The sequence below is a fragment of the Drosophila albomicans genome, chromosome 3, assembly GCF_009650485.2.
Source record: "Drosophila albomicans strain 15112-1751.03 chromosome 3, ASM965048v2, whole genome shotgun sequence".
In the NCBI taxonomy this organism is placed as follows: Eukaryota; Metazoa; Arthropoda; class Insecta; order Diptera; family Drosophilidae; genus Drosophila; species Drosophila albomicans.
This window is the reverse complement of record NC_047629.2, coordinates 42,032,570-42,052,305: the sequence shown is the minus strand read 5'-3', so window position 1 is coordinate 42,052,305 and position 19,736 is coordinate 42,032,570. Positions and strand designations below refer to the sequence as shown.

Sequence of the window (19,736 nt, the reverse complement as noted above, 5' to 3'; positions counted from 1 at the left end):
ATTTTTATTTAAATTCACATTTATTTTATAAAGCACTTATTGTACAAAGCAATAAATCGTTTAACTTAAATGCATTCCATACAAATTTATATACTCGCATATTTCGGATAACTGCAACATTTTTAAGGCATACAATTTTAATTGTATATGTAATTCTTAAAGTGCAGTTTTAACTTAAATGCATTGCATATAAGTGCACATTTCGGATAATTGCATAGTTTTTGAGGCATCAAATATTCAATTTGCGCCATTTATTTGACTTAGCAACTGCAGTAATTATCTACATTTCACTGCATTTAAAAATATCCAAGCAGTCACACATTTTATGACCGCTCAATTAATAATTCACTGATATTGTTATCACCAAACGACGGTAAATATGAGATAAGAATTTTAAATTTCATGTGAAAGCAAATTAGCGACTGTTCAAAATCACTTTCTTTGCATAACTCAATTAATTTTTAGTTTATCAAACTGCATTCACTTGAAACACATTTCATCTGTCACGTGTCCTTTCGCATTTCGCTTTCCACTACATTTCATTAATATTTTATTACTTTGCATTTTCCATCAATCGCTTCATTTGCTTTGTGGCCCACACTGCTGATAGCAATCGATAGACAGATAGATAAATAAAGTGCAGCCCACGCACAACAACAACTACAGCAACAATAACTGCGACTGCTACACAGCAATAACAACTACACCGCCTGCTGTCATTGCACAGTTATGCACACATACACATGCACATGCATAAGTGTGTGTGTGTGTGTGAGAGTGCGAGAGAGCCAACGAATACGAATATTATCGCAGTCGGCGGTCGGGCAAACTCAAAGTTATTACGAAATCGCAATCGAAACATAACGGTAGATAGCAAAAGCAATATATGTATGTAAAAGTGTGTGTAAGTATGAGAGAGTAGGCACAATGAAATTGAAACACAAATAGAGCAAAGCCAGCAAAACGCAACACTAAAATTTATTGAACGCATTCAGCAATCAACAGCTCCCATTGATAATACAAATGGAAATAAATTTAGAAATAACAACCGGTGTGTTTTGCAAATTGCGCAATAATTCATATAAGATTTATCAAATTCACTTGATTTCTGATTGGACCAAACAACAAAGGTAACCCGAAGTTTGCCAGCTGAATGCTTCCATTTAAGTTTACGATGCAGTGCAAAGCGCAGCGTCGACTGAGGCAGAAGCAGCGCGCTGCCCAAGCGAATATCAAGACAATGGAGTAAAGCACAAAACAAGCGAATAAGCGTAACTGGCAAACTGGGCAGCAGCAGTCAGAACAAAACTTGGCCGCAAAATAGAAAAGAAAAGCCAAAGAACCAAATGCCAGAGAAAAGAGTAGCAAGCAAAACTACACACAAACTCTCTCACACACACACTCGGATATTCACATACACGCATGCACACAACAACAAGTAAATGAAGTTCTTTTTTCTGCAGTTGAAACGAAGAGAGCAAGCGAGCGAGCAGCAGCTACATTAAATTTCATTGCTCGTTGTTTCTCTCACTCTCAATAAATTCTTTTTTAGCACTTGTTCGTTTTTCTTACCTTTTTTCGTAGTTTTGTTGATTTTTTTAGCAGCAATTCAAAATGATTTTATCCCACAAAAAACACGAGTTGTTGTTTAATAACGTAGACAAAATAAAAACGGCAGCGACGCATGCGCAACTTGCAAATGCAAATTCAAATTGGAATTTGTACCCCATACATGTGTAATCGCAAAATCAAATGCAAAGCAAACGCAAACGATGGTCTGCTTCTTCTTCTTATTCCTCCTCTTTGCGTTTTTTCTGCTTCACACACGACGAGCGAGCAAATTTGTCGCCCTCACTCACACAGATACACGCACTGCATTCGCTGTCGGTTTTCTGCATTTGTATGTGTGCGTACAAGTTGCTTGCCGCTCCGTTTGTTATTATTCCAGCGATTTTAGCACTTTAAACAAACTTGCAATTTGTTATTTGAATACAGGCATTTGTTTAGATTGCTTCTTTTGCGGCACTTTGATTTTCTTCTTAATGCACATGCACTTCATCGACACTTATACAAACACACACTCTCACGTTTACGCGTACACGAACGAGAATGACTCCGACATACACATACGAGTGCAAGTATAAAAACGGTTAGCAATTGCTGCGCTTTGTGTTTCATCAACGATTTTTAAAGAAATATAAATTATATTGCTGGCAAACACTTGATCAATTGTTGCTTTATACGCACAATAAAAACATTTAACACTTTTATTTACTTTTTTTGGCACACGCGGCGGCCATTTGTTTGAAAATACAACAACACAGCGACGCGAGACGTCCGCACGCGACCAACCCGCTGAATGTTGTTTTTGTTTATGGTCAAATTAGGGATGTACTACCGCATAAAGTGTGACCGTGGGTAGCAATTCATAATGTGATATTTTACTTACACAAATATACCAAAATTGAATCTAGTTATTAAACGTTATTTTTAAATATTTTAAACAGTCGTTAATTCCGCAAGCTTAACATTTTTTAATTCTCTAGGTATATGTTTTAAATGCATAATAAACAAAATGGGAGTTAAAACAACCGAAAACAATAGCGTCCGGATTATGTTTAGTATTTTATATTGTGTAAAGGGTCACACCTCACAGCTTAATTTATTTCCTATATTTTAAACAGATAAATAATTTTTGAATAAATTAATATAAATAAAGCTTAAAGATAATTATTTTGAAATACAAGTAAAAAGCAATCTTCAGAAAGCTGTTAATTTTCAAAGTGCAAATGCAAGCTGTTAAAAACCAATGTCGACCGTTAAAACCATTGGCAATAACATAGCAACACTGCTAACGCAAAAATGAGCCGCTGTTAAATAGTAGTTTATCGATAAATGGTTGTTGCAATGAGTAATCGTGACACTGAACTGTAACTTCTAACAAAAACAAGAAAGAATTTGTTGTAGCTGCTGCAATTTTTCCAGTTTTAATCGTTTACACTTGGAATTTCTGCACTCAGCATGTCGCGTCGCAGTCAGGACATTCCCATACGGCCACGATACGGATACACGGACGAAGCGGAAGGAGAAGAAGCCGCCACCAACCACAACAAGATGCCACAACAAAGAAACAATTGTGGAACGCCCGCATCCTACTCGGAGATTCCCTTCCTGGCACAATACGCAGGTCCTGTGCCGGATCATGTGCTCCAGGATATTACCCCAACGGCGAAGAAAGTGCCACCACTGGGTAGCGGCAACGAGAGCTATGTGAATCTAGACTCGGGTGACGATGACAACGATGATGATGACGACGATGAGGACGAGGACGAGGAGCCGAGCAACAGCAACTCCAAGGACAGCTCCGGTGAGCTGAGCAAACCCTCAAGTCGCCCAAAGTCATTGCAATCCAGTGAGTTGAACATTGAATCCTCTAAAGCCTTTTTTATCATTCTAATCCTTGCCAGCATTTCCCTATGAACTGGAGGGCGAAGGTGCCACCAGCAGCACGGGCGCTATGCATCACTTTGTGGCACACAATCTGGAGTCCAAGTTGCGTGCCGCCACCGACAATTCAAACTTGAACTCAGAGCACACAACGCCATCGACATCAACGGCGCCCATCTCGAGATTTCTGCAATCGCGTCACGTGCCCGAGGTGGATGGCAATGTGCTAAGCGACATTGAGCTGGAGGCCCAATATTTGGCCACATCGGTGGATAATCTCGTAGAGAATCTCGGCAATCTCTTGCACTCGATCTCCTCCATTACCGCAGATAACGTTGAAGTTCACAAGAATTCGGTAAAGAAGCTAACGGATGCTCTCGATGCCAATATAAAGTGTCAGTATCAGTTGCTGGCCAAGACCGAGGAGATCACCAAGTCGATGAAACCCACCGAGCAGCTTAGTCAACGCATGTAAGTAGTGTAAAAAAACATTAAAAGTGCATTTAACTATTTGAATTATCAATTTTAGACGCGAGATAAAACGGCTGGTGGACATGCTGGACAGCACAATGTAGGAGGAAGCCGGCAGCGGAGCGTGGACTTCTCTGCTGCACTTCATCAGCTGCAATTTGACTCGGCCATGGAATTCGAATTTGGAGGTTCGCCATGTGCTTTTCTTTAGAGCATTCCATTCCAATGTTTTGCTGCACACACTTCTAGTCATATTTTTATGTATATTCAATTCTTGTTAATTTATTAGACTTAATAATTAAATCAAATTACCTTAAACTACATCATTGTTATTAAAATTTAAACTGCGCGCTTCATTTCGGTTGTCGATAACAATATAACTTACCATATCGATTGTTGTCTCTTCCGGCATATCGATGTGTGGACAGCAGTGTGACCCTCACCTTATTTATTATTGTTTTTAACGTATATCTAATTACTTTAAAGAGTATATTGGCTTCATAAGTTTTTAACATTTTTAAATTGTTTTTTGAACATTGAAATAAAAAAGCGTTTATATGAGTTTTCTGTTGCTGTATTAAAATATTTTCTAACAAGTCTGTTTGCCTATTTGGTATATTTTTGGTATACTTTGGCAACCTTAAATAGCATGTTTTGAAAATACCGTTTGCGGTCACCCTAGCCACTCGCCAACAGTCTACTAAAAACGCTCGAACAACGCGGACGGAAAGTCGCTCGTTCTTCCCGGGCTCGTGTAAAAAGAAAAAAAGTGAGAAAAATTTTTGATTGTGATTCATGCGTGCGTGTGTGCGTGCGTATACGTGAGCGTGAGTGAAACAGAGCGAGCGAGCGAAACATGGCGAGTGTTTTAATAACGCAAATTCAATTACACTTTCTATAATTCAAATTCTGTTTCCCATTTGTTGTAATGCGGCCAAGAAGTGTTTACGCGCAGTGTGAATGCTTTTATACCCTTTAATTTCCTCTCGCATCCCTCGAAACAACATCATCAAAATAAATGAAAAGTAAGCACAAATACACTTGCATATATGCCATAATAAAACCTATGCATGTATATTGAGTAACTGTGCATGTGTGTGCGTGTATGAGCGCGCGTGTGCCAATGTGTGTGTGTGTTTGAGTGCGATTTCGTTGTGGTTGTTGTTGCTGTTGCTGCTACTGCGCTCTATTCAAGTGGCAACAACATGAAGAAGAAGCAGCAACTCGAGAGAAACTCAAAATGAATTGAAAACGATGAACTCAAAGTAGCGCACGTAGCTACGTGTGTGCGAGTGAGAGAGTACGAGTGCGAGAGCATGTAAACGAGCGAATTTTTACACGTTTTCAATTGCATATTTAACTTGCTTTTTGGCAATAAGTTTAATTGTTCATATCCAAGGGTGTGTGTGTGTGCATATGTGTGCGTGTGTGAAATATGTCTGTGTATGTGCCAGCTGCAGTTTTGCTGGTAATTACATTACACACAAAACACCCCGCTTTTACCCTCGCGTGTACACAATTCAATTTTCACTCGGTTTCTGTTTTCTAATTTGCCTCTTTTTGTATTTTGATTATATTTTTGTCAAACCTTTGCTGGGGGCTTCCTTCCATATGCTGGCAAATGCGGGCTTCTTCCTTGTGCCTCCTCATTTCTCTGTTTTGCGGTGACATTTCTCAGTCTTCCTTCTCGTTTCCTCCCACCACTTTTCTGTGGTCGCCATTCTAATGAAATTCCAGACAACATTCATTCACATTTATGATGGCTGTCATCGTCTTGTTGTTGTTCTCGTCGTTTCGCTGTTGTTCTCTCGCAAGACGTGCGCGCGTATGTGTGTGTGTGAGTGAGTGTGTTTGTAGGATCCTTCCTGCTGAGCTCGCTGCTGCCGTCATCAACAATATTATCAAAGAAATGCCGACAGCGTCGCCGGTGCGCGACGTCGACTGCACAATAGCGAGAGAGAGAGAGAGAGCACAACTGAGTGAGAGAGCGAACGCACTCAAGAGAGAGAGCGCGCGCTCTTGTTGTTGGGTCATTCATGCAAAGGATACTGAAAACAATTTGCTGTTGGTGGCGCTGACGTCGGCGTCGACAGCGCTGTCGCTGCCTTGGGGGATTTTACACAATTTGATGTAAAAGAAGATTTATTTAAATTGTTGCACAACTTTAATGTATTCGACATGTTGTGGCTTCTTCTCCCTCTTCTTATGTTGCTTCTGCTTCTTCTTCGTCGTCTTGCTGCTAATAAGCATAGGAAGCACTACATGACTCTGCCCCCTCCCACCCTCTACACCCCTCACTTGTCAATTAGTCGTCAAAAAAGGGGACAACACGAAGTTGACAGCGACGCCTGCTTCACATGTCTAGAGCAGGGTGGGAGGGAGGCGTGGGAGGGAGGAGAACGGTTAACTCAAAGTGAATTTCAAGGAACCGCAAGCTGGCAACCGACAGTCGACAGCTGTTAGAAACTGGCCAATGAGATTACAACTTGGCTTCCAGCAATATGGTAGATGGATAGGGGCTAGGGGATGGGGGAAAGGGGAGGAGGGGGCGTTTATTGGCCCACTAATTGAGAAGCAGGCTGGTGTTGACAACGCTTCTAACTGGTTCAAAGTGGTTACAACTTTGTCTTAGGCTCGCGTAGATCAGATAAGATTTCAACTTGATTAGGCTTAAACTCGAGACGTGGCCAAGATTTGGCTGCCAATTGGTTTAGCTGACATTCCCGTAGGCCAGGTTAATATAGTTAGTTGTCTTTAAACTTGTCAATCCTACAGCAAATTTACTAAAGTGTAGTTCTTCATATATGCGAAATATACTCCATATAGTATAATAAACAGAGATGCATTTAAATGAAATAGCTACAGTAGGATTTCAAATATTATTTAAAGTACAGATAATATAGAAATCATTTCGTATTTTCCTGTAGCATAAGTTCTTCATCTTATTTATAGTAAGATCACATTAATATTATTTCGAATAAGTCTGTAGTAATTTATTTTAAATATATATATGTTTATAGTCATGCTTGAAGATTAAAATTTACTTTATTAGTATTATCTAAAATATGTATAGTTGCAATATTGATGCGAATGATGTTTAAAACTTTTCTATAGTAAATTTACATTAAAGACAGTTACATTATCGAAAACTAATATAGATATAATATTTTATATCATACTCAAAGTAGTTTGATGAACATAATATAACAGATATTAGCAACTATATCTATCTGTATTTCTTTTAAGATGTGTGGCGAGCATTATACAAATATTGATTCAGAAGATTCAGTTATTCAGAAACATTTGTGCTTGTCGAAATTCATTGGTTAGTAATCTAAAATAGTTTCTTTGCACCTCAGATACTTTTCAATCTATGTTTTCTATGAAATATCAATCGTAATCTGTATACCAAATCTTTCGATATAAAAATCTGTATCTTTCAGTAACTATTTTTATACAATTATAGCTGACTAATTTTACTTTGGTACCACAAAGTGTGCAATATAATGTGCAACCAATCTTTATCGCTATATATGATATCATAAAGATATCATTTTATTATGACAGTCTTCGTTCTGCGATTGTGTTTGATATAGTATAATAGTATATTAATCATTGCTGGAATGCCCCGATATAGTATATTTAGTATAAAATTTATACTATATCTATATTATACATTCTTATTCCAATCAGCATAACTTTTTTATAGTATCGAATAACAAGTTTCGCTTGAAATGTATTTTTCTTGTTATTAAAGAGAACCCCCAAAAAATATTCCAACTGTAATGTGTATAATTTACCCTTTGCTTATCGGAAATAGAATCTTTATTATTATTGCGAAACCCCTAAGGTAAAGCTTTTTTTATAACAAGTCTATTTTTAGGTATTTTTCGCCTTAATATTGTTTTTTCCCCTATTTTTCGATTAACATCTCAAGTGGAGAATTTCAAGAAATGTAATAAATATAGTGTTTTGTGAGTTTTTGTTTTTTTCTTTTCTGTGCTGGCATTTCTATTAGCACGATAAGCTTTAACCGCATATTAAAAAACGATTGCAAGTCCTTTGGCACACACACACACTCATACATATGGCTGCATATGTTGGCCATATGCTTGGCCCACAGTCGCCTCGCTGTTTTCTAGCCTGGCTCAAACCCTCGAAACGTCTTTTGAAAACTGTAACTGTGCCATTTTGTGAGCTAAAAATACGAATGCAAGTGTGTGTATGTGTGTGTGTGTGTGTTAGTCAGCATTCTATCTTTGTGTGCGTGTCAAATTAAGTCTGCCCACAAAACGCAAGTTGCGTCGGACTCTCGACCTACCCTCACTTTTCTGTGTGGCACCCGCCGCCTCCCCACAAAACATTCATATGGAACCACAGTTGCCCCTCCCCCCTTTCCTCCCCTCTTTAGGCTAAACTTTCGCGTTGATTGTGCAAAAGAAACTATTTCTGACGCGCTCGTAATCCACTCGCCGAACTGCGAAACTACGCAAATCCTTACGTGTCTGTTGAAATAAGCAGGCAACCCCCTCCCCCCTATCACCCTTCCTCTTTTCACCCCCCTGGGGGGTTGCCCAAGGTGGCTCGCGCCCACGTCAGCAAAAAAACAAAAAAAAAGCGACGATGATTTCGCGAGTCCCCCGGGCAGAGCCTGTGAAAGAGCGTCAAAGAGGAAGGGAGAGAAGGAGAGCTAAAGAGAGAGAGAGTAAAAGAGAGTGCGAGAGTCGGTTGCTTGCGCAGGCGCCAAAGCCAACGGCGAAAGCCAGCCTTTCATGTGGCAGCTGCTGCAGCATTTTGGTGGCAGCAGCGTGGCAGAGTCTCAGCAGACGGCGTCGCTAACGGACGTTGCAACGCGGCAAGTTGGCAGCAGAGGCCCAATCAAAAACATATTAATAACAGTTGGCAGCAGGATCAAGGCTCGCAGCTGGCATTAAAAAAAAACTAAGGTGTAAAAAGCAACAGCAAAAAAAAAAAACAAACTAATAAAAGCCATAAATTAAAGCAACAGCTTTTGTTTGTCAACATTTACAATACGCGTGTGTGTGTGCGTGTGTGTATCGAAAGCTGACTGGAAAATAAATAAAAAAAAATATATACGTATATATGTACTTGTATTCATAGTGTCGCAATTTCGCAAACAAATCCAATTTATTTATGTATGTGCTCCGCCTGCGTATTTATTTATTGTTGTTTTGCGACTCGCCCAGCGGCAGCAGCAGCAGCGCAATAACAAAAACAAAAACACTGCAAACGCAAAAAGCAAAGGCAAAATGAAAAAAAAAGAAAGAAAGACAGAAAAAAAACTCGTTTCGACGTCGCAGTCGACATCCCGAAGCTTCGCTCACACACACACACACACACGCTGCTTCTTGCTTTCTGCTTTGTTGACGTCTGCGCCGGTCGATGTGGCTGACGCTGACGTTGGCGCTGCTGCTGGCTGCTGACTGCGGCGGTTGCCCATGTGTCCATATGGCTGTGTGTGTGTGCGTGCGTGTGTTTGTTTGTTATGTTTGCCTTCCCTTGGCGCTCTCTCCTGAGTGTGAGTGAGTGTGGGTAACAAACAGCAGCTGCAACTCCACATGCCGTCGCTCGCTCTCTCTTCCAAGCAGCGACGTTGACGTCGCCGTCGACAGCATCTTTGCAACTTTTTCTCGCTTTTATTACTGTGCCCAAGTATTGGTGTGTTTGTGTGAGAACCGGCTTTTTGTTTGCTTTAATTTTTGTTTTCTCGCCGCACATATTCATTATACTGCATGTGTATGCGTGTGCGTGTGTGTTTGTATTCCTCTGCCACCCGCCCCCTTTGGCTCAATTGCTGTCATTTGCCCAACCCAACAAGTTGTTAATTTTGTTTTTAACTCTCACACACACGCACGCACACTTGCACATTAAAGTTGCCAATTGGCCAAAATGATTTTTTTTCGGTTGCGCTCTCGGAAAGTGCTTTTTTAAAGTTCAGTTTAAAAGAACTTTTTTTTTGCCGTCGTTCCGCTCAGCAGCAAAAACATGAAATGCGTAGAAAAAGTTTTCTGCGTAGCATACGCATGTACGCATATGTATGTGAGAATCCCCTGTCTGTGTGCGTGTGTCTGGTTGTGCTTGTGTTGGTGCGTAATCTACAAATTTGTTATTGCTATTATGTTTCGTTGTTTTGCTTTTGGCACTGCCATTTGGCCGTTGTTCTGCTTCTTCTTGCTCTGTCTTTATAGTTTTTGCGTAGTTTTATATTTCGACCGTCACACACACACGCACCCAAAAAAAAAACCGCCCCAAAAGATATAAAAACAAAAACCCCAAATTGGCCGCTTGGCTGCTTTGCATCGTCTGGCAGCAAATATTTTGTTGTTGTTATTGTTATTGTTATTCTTGTTGTTTGCACAAAAGATTTCTGAATGGAAATTTTCGAAAAAATATATGAAAACAAAACATAAAAAAAAGAAACTTGATAAAAAAAAACAACATTTAATTAAAACCGAAAATAGTGCCGTAACCTGAAATTAATTGAGTTTCCGCTCGGGGCGCACACAAGAAACTAAACTGAACCCATAACAAACATCAACAAATTGCCCCCAATTCTGAGGGTAATAACGTTAGAAACTAACAACATTTCCAATGGTCAACGATAGTTTTGTTAATCAATTTATTATATTAGCAACCTCGATGTGTGTGTCACGCTTTCCCTAGAGCCCAAAATGCTGTTCTTATTTAATTGTCCCGCATTCTTTGTGGTCTTATTCGCAAACGTTTTCGAAGAGAATAATTAGTTTTTAATTAAAAGATTGAAATATAATACTATAATATTATAATTAATAGTAAATTAGTAAAGCACAGTATCGAAAATGTTTTCGACTATTTGCTTTTAAGATGGTAGCTATACTTTAGACCATTTCGTAAACGTTTTACTGGCTGCAATTTAAAATATCCCTCTCAACCGTTTGTCCTTACTCTTTTCCCTATGAATTTTGTCTATTCCATTCTTTATTCTTCTCTTCATGCCATATTCGTGAACGTTTCACTGGCAGCATATAAATATCGTTCTAATTTTCTCAATTGGGAGTCGTAATCGATTTTCTAGCTTTATATAAACAACTTTTAATTAAGCTTATTGTTTTACCAATTGTTCAACATTGTGCTAATCGTTATCTTTTCTTCTTCTTGCAGATTCTCTTTTTAATTTGACATAAATTGTAAATGTCTTTAAAAATATCTGTAAATAAATAATCAATCAATAACAATCGTAAAGGCGCAGACCAAAGTCAACACATTTTGGTCACGTTGGAAATTGCAAACGTAATTCTTTTTTTTTTTGTACAATAAATTAAATTGTAAGAAGGCAAAATTCTGATGAATATTGAGCCAAGGCAAAAGCAACAATAGAAGCAAACAAGCAAGTAGTAGCAAACAAGGCAACAACCGAATCTAATCAAATCCAATTAGAAGCGAATTTTAAATTCAACAAAAGCAGCAGAAAAAAAATAAAAAATAAAAGAAAAAACAACAAACTACATAAAACTGGCAAAAATACAAGAAAACACAACCGAATCGAGGTTGCAACAAATTGCTAACGAAACGAGGCGAACCCAATACACTACAATATAGAGAGCTATAGATAGAAGAAAGAAGAAGATATAGAGCAAGAGAGCAACAGAGGATCAGTTCAGATTAATTCGGATGCGCCAATGAAAACGTCGCATCATTCACACGCGTCCGATTTCGTCGTCGTTGCCGGTTCCGGTTCCGGTGCAAGATCATCAGGTTCAGTTGCCACTGCCGCTGCCACCGCTCACCTGCAGCCTGCAGGACACTTTTATAGCCAGAGTCAGCGATCGAACGCCTTTGCAGCTGCTCTCGATGCGGATGTGGATGTAAAGCCAGCGCTTAAACAGGTCAGCATTGGCATCAGTTGCGATCTCAAGCCGATTGTTTATCTGGACTCGGAGACACGACAACCGCGTCAACGCAGTGTGATCATCAAGCAGGACCAACAACAACAACAGCATCATCAACAACAACAACATCGTCAGCAACAACAATCGTTGACCAAGTCTGGAGCAGCGGCCAACAGCAAGCGAAAGCGCGAAACAGGTGAGTTAAGATCCAAGATGAGATACCAGCTCCCATTTTCAATAAAAGTATATTATACCACAAAAATACTAAAATATACCAAAAGCTATATTGCTATATTGATATAGTTTGCTCAACTATAAGATATCCGCTACTCATTTTCTATAAAACTACATTTTAAAGTTATACCAAATTAATATACCACAAAAATACTATAATATACCGAAAGCAGTGTTTGGTATATTGATATAGTTTGCTCGACTGTGAAATATCCGCTACTCATTTTCTATAAAACTATATTCTAAAATTATACCAAATTAATATACCACAAAAATACTAAAATATACGGAAATCTATATTTGGTATATTGATATAGTTTGATCGACTGTGAGATAGCCGCTATTTAATATACCACAAAATACTGAAATATACCAAAAGCTGTAATTGGTATATTGTTACAGTACTACATTAAAACAAGTAAGAAAGCTACAGTCAAGTTTGCTCGATTCTGAGATACCCATTTTCATTTCATTTTCATTTTCTATATAAAAATACTAAAAATATACCAAAAACTATATTTGGTATATTGATATAGTTTGTTCGACTGTGAGATACCAGCTATCCATTTTCAATTTAAACTTATACCAAAGTACTATACCATAAAAATACTAAAATATACCAAAATCTATTTGGTATATTCATACAGTATTACATTCAAAATGTACCATAGAGTACAGAATATTCCAGATTGTCAGCCAAAGCAGTAAAGACCAGACATGGCTGTATCGTCTCGACATTTGACGCTGATCAAGAATATATACTTTCTGGGGTCGGAGATTTCCTGTATACACAAAGTTATAATACCATTCTACCCTATGTGTAGAGGGTATAATATTATTATATTTATAGTACAATTCCATTGAATTCCTTATCGCATACATTAAATGTTGTGTACTGCAAATAATTATAATTAATTGCCGAAATATTTATTTTGGTATTACCAATGCTAAAAAAAAATTAAACAGAATTTCAATTTCAAACAAGTTCTCTGTCATTGAATGCGTAGATTGAATTTGCTGATGTATTCTTGATTGGCTATTTCATCAGCTGGACATTATCTATATGAATGAGCAAAAGTCATGGGCTGCCTGTCTATAAAGCGCATTCGATTTAATCTATAATTTCAAATAGGGGCGAACTTTTCTGGCTTGCAGCTGTCCCATGACATAATATTTATAAAGATATGCCTCATTTATGAAGATATAAAAAAATGCATTTCGATAGTAACCATCGTAATTGTAATGCAAGCTTTTCAATAACAACTCAAAGGGCGGTAAATAAATACTAATTGAAGAAAGGTGATACAATGTCGGTTTGTCTTTAGAAGAATTGAATTCTTAAATTATTTTATAATCTAAACAGATTCTTGTATTCTGAAGCAATACCAATCTATAAAGCCAGTTATTCAGTTCTGAGTTAAATATTTTTTTCACTTTCTGTACAATTTTTCGTGAATTACATTCTGTTCTTGTTAATTTACGCTTTTTGCACAAACAATTATTTAATTTTAAATCCTACATTATTTATAGATTTGTAAGTTTTTCAAGTTATTCCCTTACCGCAAAGCCATTAATTAAGTCTTGACTTACTTTCTGTCTTTTAAAGTTTCTTACACTTGTGAAATAAAATATTCATACTTTAGAATCAATTTCTTTATTTCTCATATATATACGGAATTGTTATTAAAGCAATATCTTCAAGTGCATAAAATTTGCCGCATTTCTCTCTACTCGGAAATTGTGTTAATATATCTGCCTTGGGAATGGGACCTATCATAGAATGATATATGACAGTCGACAATCGCAGATGTTTATTTCGCTTTGACATTCGCACATATTAGGCTGTTTATTTTTGGGGGCTGCCAACTCGATGAGTGTGGCAAGTCATTATCGTTATCGTTTTATCGAACAGACAAACACAGCGCCTGGAGACACAAATGTGTATTATGATTATTTGCTTCTATATACAGCTACAGCTAGAGATACAGATACAAATACAAATACATATGTATAACTTATTGTTGTTACCATGTGCATTGCTCGCTTCTCTTCACATTTTTGTCGCTTATCGCGCTCCCTCTTTCTCTCTCTTTATGTGTATGAATGTCGACTCTATTGATAATCAAACAATAAAACGCGACGCAGAGAAACCATGCGAAATTGTGATGCCGTTTTTTTTGTTGTTACTGTTGTTGTTGTTGTTGTCTATGGGCTTCAATTGAATACGTCAAGAATGACCCAAAGCTAACGAAAATGTTTTACTCTCTGGGAGCAGCGCGTGTGAAACCCCAGACGCTTATCTTTGTGTCCTCCACTCTTTTATTTTTATTTTCAGTTTGTGTTTTTTCTTTCTACCCATTTCCTTCTATTCGTTCGCGTTGTTTGTCTCTGATTACTTTTTCAAGTTTAAGCATGTCTGTTCTTGCCTTTTAAGTCAGCTTGTTGATGTTTTTATTGCCCCTTTTATATACAATTTTTTTTTTTTTTGCTTTTCTTATTATTTTGTTTTTGGCTATCAGTTGATATGCTGTTCCTTTTTTTTCTACATCTTTATTGTGTGAGCGTCTTTTGTTGATTATTTGTTTTGTTGTTTTCGCTTTTTTTTTTTTAATTCTATTTTATTTTCTTACTAGTATTACAAGTATTGTTTGACACCGCAATTCACTACAAGGGTCCGTTTCCGTTTCAGTTCCTAGCGACGCTTTCAAAAATTCAATTACAATTGCACACATATCGTTTGTGTTATCCAGAAGTGGTCCTTAATAAGAAGATTAGTTTGTTTTGTATAGGAATTTTATGGAAACAAATAATATATCCCTTTTTTTCTAAATTTACATATATTGAGGAATATTTCCATATAAGAGCAATGAATATTACCATATAAAATATATCATATTATTATTATTATTATTATTATTATTATTATTATTATTATTATTATTATTATTATTATTATTATTATTATTATTATAGTATATTATAGTGTGAATAAACTATACCTTTTTTTATTTCATTAAAATCTATGTATGTTGTGTGTGCACTTCAGTTCAGTTCTCAATGGCAGTTTTTTTTTTCATTTACCATTTTAAATTCGCACATTCCAAGCGCATTAATTCTTATCTAAATCCTATGCTTTATAAAATAGTTCTTTTATTATCTTCAATCGATAGTAGAAATGTGGTAATAATCTTAACTTTAAAGAACTATCGTATCGTTTGAGGAAATAACTGTAAAGACTATCTAAAACTACCGATTGCTAGGTTTAGTTCTCAGATACGAGATACAAATATAACGTTACGTCTTTCAAATTTATTTTGTATACCGTTTTTTCTTGCGTTTTATTAATACTAAGAAGTTCTTTTGAATAAAGTCCGTTATTATTCTAATAGAACGTTTCTAGAAGTTACAAATAGAACCCTTTCCATCAGCTGTCTTTTTCTAGCAACTTGAGAACATTCAGACACATTCAGTTATGTTTCTTTTTGGTACTCATATTCGGTTCTTGTTGGTGTTCCAATGTCTGTTTGTCTTCGTCGTTATTTCGGGCAATTACCACCCCAATTGTCTCCTCGTTTTTGTATTTGTAGTTTGTTTTTTTCGCTCTTCATACTTCATTCTTTTCCATTTTATTTTCGTTTTCATTTTATTTATATTTGCTTTACGCTTATTGCGACTTTAAAATTGTTGTTTGTATTTCGCGTTGCCTTCGCTGCTTGTAGTTGTTATTCTCATTCTCATTCTCACTCTTCGTTGTTGTTGTTGCTTTTGCGTTTGCTGTTATTGTCGTCATTGGCTGGAATATTTTTATTTATTTATGGTTTTTTTTTGCTTTACTTTTTTGTTTTTGTTTTTGTGCCGTTTCTTTTTGCGTTTGCCTGTTTTGCTGGCGCGTTCGTTTATCGTGATAATACGTTTAAATACTTTTGGAGCTGTTTTCGCATTTGAGTGTGTGCGGGTTCTGCATAAAAATAAACTGTTGTTTTTTGTTATTTGGAAATGTTTTTCTACCCAAAAACGATAAGAGAAACCGCAAATTGTGTCAGTTCCTTTCGCCACCACTATTGGTAATCGCACTTACCGCCCATATATACTATATATGTCTGTGCTATATACACCCTGTTACCACCCTAAAAAATAAAAAATAATAATCAACACCCCATTCCCCAAAGCAGGCTGGCAGTTAGTCATTCCCAAATGCCTTGCGTGTTAATTAATCTGTTTCTGTTTTTTCCATTTTTACCCTCTTGTGGTTTTTTATGGTTGCGGATTTTCCCAGCAATCATTCATAACTCGTTTTCCCAGCCAACTGATCGTTAATCTTTATACTTTTCTAATCTCTTAAACTATGCAAAAGAAATAAACTACGAATTGAAGTCAGAACGCAGAGAGAGAAACTCTGTGATAACAAATAATGTAAATACTCCGCTTATAAAGAGTATGATAACTTTGTTGTAATGCAAGTTGCAAGCAGTTTATTTATATAACAGATCGAGTACACCCGATTGTCGCTTTTGCTACTTGATGTTGTGTTCCTCGTCGGCGATAACAAGTCTTCTAGAAAGTTACAATCTCATCATTTCTTGCTTACCGTTCTGCAGTCTACACAATTCTTGACTTCCCGTTTTTTTTTTTTTTTTCGCTGCTTCTTTTTCTTCTTTGCTTTTGCAGTCTGGAACTGCGACTTTCTCCCATAAATCTTTGTCCAAACAAATTGCTAAGAAATCACAATTTGTGATCTCTGGCTTTGCCCTAGCTCAGCAAGCTTTTCCTCTGCGATATTTTTTCAACTTCTTCTTTTTTGAGTGGGTGAAAGGAGTTAGACAGCACTGACTCTCTTTGTAGGCGTTGTTACCATTTTCTTGTATACACTTTGCTGTATATATGTGTATGCAGGTATAACTGTGCCTGTCTGCCATTTTGTTTTTTAAGTTTTTACAAGATTCTTGCGCCAAAGTCAAACTCAAAGACATTCCCTCCTTTACCTCCCTCCACACGCATGAAGAAGCTTTGACAGACAGCGGGAGAGTGTGGGGGAGGGGGGAAAAGCTCTCATATGCCAATCAAAGCTATGTGACGCTTTGGGCTGTCAGCAAAGTTCGAATTTTGTTATTTTTGTTGCTGTTCATATTCGTCGGGTGTGTGTGTGTGTGTGTGTGTGTGTGTGAGTGTGTGTAAGAGAACTTGTAAATTCAACGAAAAGTAAATGAAATATTCATGCAAGACATCACGTAGCTTTAATATAGACACGAATACAAAATTCCATGACATCCAATTGAAGAGCCATATGGAAATTTTTTTGTTTTTTTTTTTTTCGTTACTCATTTTGTTGTAAACAAATGGGTGTAAAAGAGTTAACGACCGACCCGATTGTTGCATGTGTGACATTTAGGCCTAAAGGGCGAGTTAATTGGTAACAAATGAAATGCAACAACGGGTGAAATTCCTCACACTTGTATGTAAATCAAACGGAATTGCATTGATTGACACTCTAAATGACTTTTGTGGACTTTTATTTGGCAATCGCTAAGCGTTCATTACAAACTTGGCCATAAACGCAATTTTCTTAGTCATATTCAAAGTGCTGCGAACCTTGCGACACACACACACACACACACTTACACAGAGACACTAATACCGAGACCTCGACAAACAGTTGAACTGAAGCAAAGTCGGGCTAAACCTAGAGCCGGAGACGGAGCCGGAGCTAAGTTGCTTTGGGCTTAGCACAGCTCAAAGCTAAGCTCCACTAAGGTTAAGGGAAGGCCACTTCAAGTGGGCGAGTGCGAAAGGTACAAACAAACACACAAACATACAAACAAACATGAACGACTATGCAAATGTTGCTAAACATGCTGTTGTTGTGTTGCGCGTATCTATGAGATACAACAGCTGCCTGCCTGCCTGCCTGTCGCAATTCAGATACAGATACAGATACACATTTATGCACATGCGAGTACAAGTGTGTACAAAATTTCAATAAGCCAGCCAGCTCCTCGACGTGTGCGACAGAGACAGAACTTAATGTCATGTCACAGAAAGAAAAAAATAAAAAAAAAAGTAAATATGCAGTTGAAGCGAGTCTGTGCATTATGTGGGTGTGTTTGTGACGCACAATATATGTATATAAGAAAGTCGTATCAAAACAGCTATATATTATTTTTTGATATTTTAAATCAAAATTATATTTACTGAAAATTATAAATACTGAAATGTTAAAAATATAAAAATATTTAAATTTCGACTTCTTAAATTCATGAATATAGGATGTCTCCTAAACTACAAAGAACTTGATAACTTATCTTCTTATAAACTGTAAGAAAATCATATAATGAAAGCTATATCATTTTTTGATTTAACTTAAAATTATATTTACTCTAATTGGAAATTTAAAAATATGAAAATATTATTGAAGTTTCGACTTTTAAAATTCATGAATATGTAAGACAGAAATTTTACAATGTTTTCATAGCTCACCATCTTATAAACCAAAAGAAAATCATATAATATAAGCTATATCACTTTTCGATTTAAATTGAAATTGTATTGGTATCAATTTAAATTAAAAGGATTGAAAATATAAATTAAAATTCATGAATATGGGAGACAATTGTAAATTACAGAGTATTTAATAACCTAGCAACATATGAACCATATGAAAAGCATATAATGAAAGCTATATCATTTTTAAATTTACGTTATCTAAAATGTTGAAGAGACTAAAAAATAAGAATTATATTTACACACTTTTCAAATTATAGAGACAACAAGTTTTTTAATAAATTAGCAATCTTGTGTACTTTCAATTTCAAATTAATTGAAATAGAAACAGCTTTGTCTAATGAATAGCAATATTATAAATAAACATTTCGAGGGTATTTCGTAGTACAGGTTCTCTTTATGCTTATATATTATATATATCTGGTTATGCGAGTGTTTTTGTTTTTTTGCATTTTTTTGTGCCGAAATCCAATTGAATGATGTGCTTGTCGACCTCACTGCCAGTTTCACTTTTATTTGGGCCTAGAAATGTCTGGTTCCCCACATGTGTATATAGACTATATTGCACGTAGATGATTGATAGATATTTCTAGAGCATAAACATTATGTAAATGACAACCAATGAGATGAAATATCTATAAAAACCGAAAACATTTCACATTCATATTAATTAAAATATAGTTAAACTAAAATAGTCATTTATAACCTTAAGCTCTTTTAAATAATGTGAATGTATTATGAATATTCCGTATTTATCATATTTATGATTTATAGTCTATTAATCATCTATTTAATTAGTCTTGACTGCAATTGCAAATCTAATTAATGCTGTTCTCTTCTTTTCCAGGTAAGCAAATCTGAACTTTAACTTGGAATATTTGAATACTAAGTGAGTTGACTTGACGATCTTTTTTTTGTACTGTATGAATGATATATGAATATGAGTATTTTCTCATACAATTGTGAATCTATTGTAGTGTTATTAATGGTAGAACCTCTCAGTTCATGGTTGATTACTTTCAAAAAAGTCGCCGTCGCCTTTGCCGTTGCATTCCCCTCGCTTTGCCCGCTCTCTTCTCATTGATCTTTTTCGGTCGGTTTTGAAAGATCGCTGGACCAGTTTTCGTGTTTTGAGTTTTTTGAGAACTCGTTTTCAGTTGTTGCTGTTGCTGTTGTTGTTTTTTTTTTGGGTGCACA

At 36.5% G+C, this 19,736-nt stretch overlaps 2 protein-coding genes across 2 annotated transcripts in view; both read left to right on the top strand.

Moving 5' to 3' along the window:
• Positions 1 to 2,896: 2,896 nt before the first annotated feature.
• On the top strand, positions 2,897 to 4,236 carry LOC117572021 (BLOC-1-related complex subunit 6). Its single transcript, XM_034254570.2, has 3 exons — positions 2,897 to 3,412; positions 3,468 to 3,918; positions 3,977 to 4,236. The coding sequence occupies exons 1-3, from the start codon at positions 3,022 to 3,024 to the stop codon at positions 4,020 to 4,022; spliced, it is 888 nt and encodes a 295-aa protein (XP_034110461.1). The 5' UTR covers positions 2,897 to 3,021; the 3' UTR covers positions 4,023 to 4,236.
• A 387-nt stretch (positions 4,237 to 4,623) lies between these two features.
• Positions 4,624 to 19,736, top strand: part of LOC117572020 (homeodomain-interacting protein kinase 2) — a 50,982-nt gene continuing 35,869 nt past the window's right edge. Inside the window, exons 1-2 of the mRNA XM_034254568.2 lie at positions 4,624 to 4,943; positions 11,080 to 12,003. Of these exons, the coding sequence (XP_034110459.1) occupies positions 11,598 to 12,003 (406 nt within the window). The 5' untranslated portion in view covers positions 4,624 to 4,943; positions 11,080 to 11,597. The remainder of the gene's footprint in view (positions 4,944 to 11,079; positions 12,004 to 19,736) is intronic.

What these genes read in the sequence shown, in the direction of transcription:
- LOC117572021 (XM_034254570.2), top strand. Translation starts at nt 3,022, where the DNA reads ATGTCGCGTCGCAGTCAGGACATTCCCATACGGCCACGATACGGATAC. An exon ending in CCCAAAGTCATTGCAATCCA is followed by an intron (nt 3,413 to 3,467) that starts GTGAGTTGAACA and finishes AATCCTTGCCAG; the next exon opens with CATTTCCCTATGAACTGGAG. An exon ending in GAGCAGCTTAGTCAACGCAT is followed by an intron (nt 3,919 to 3,976) that starts GTAAGTAGTGTA and finishes TATCAATTTTAG; the next exon opens with ACGCGAGATAAAACGGCTGG.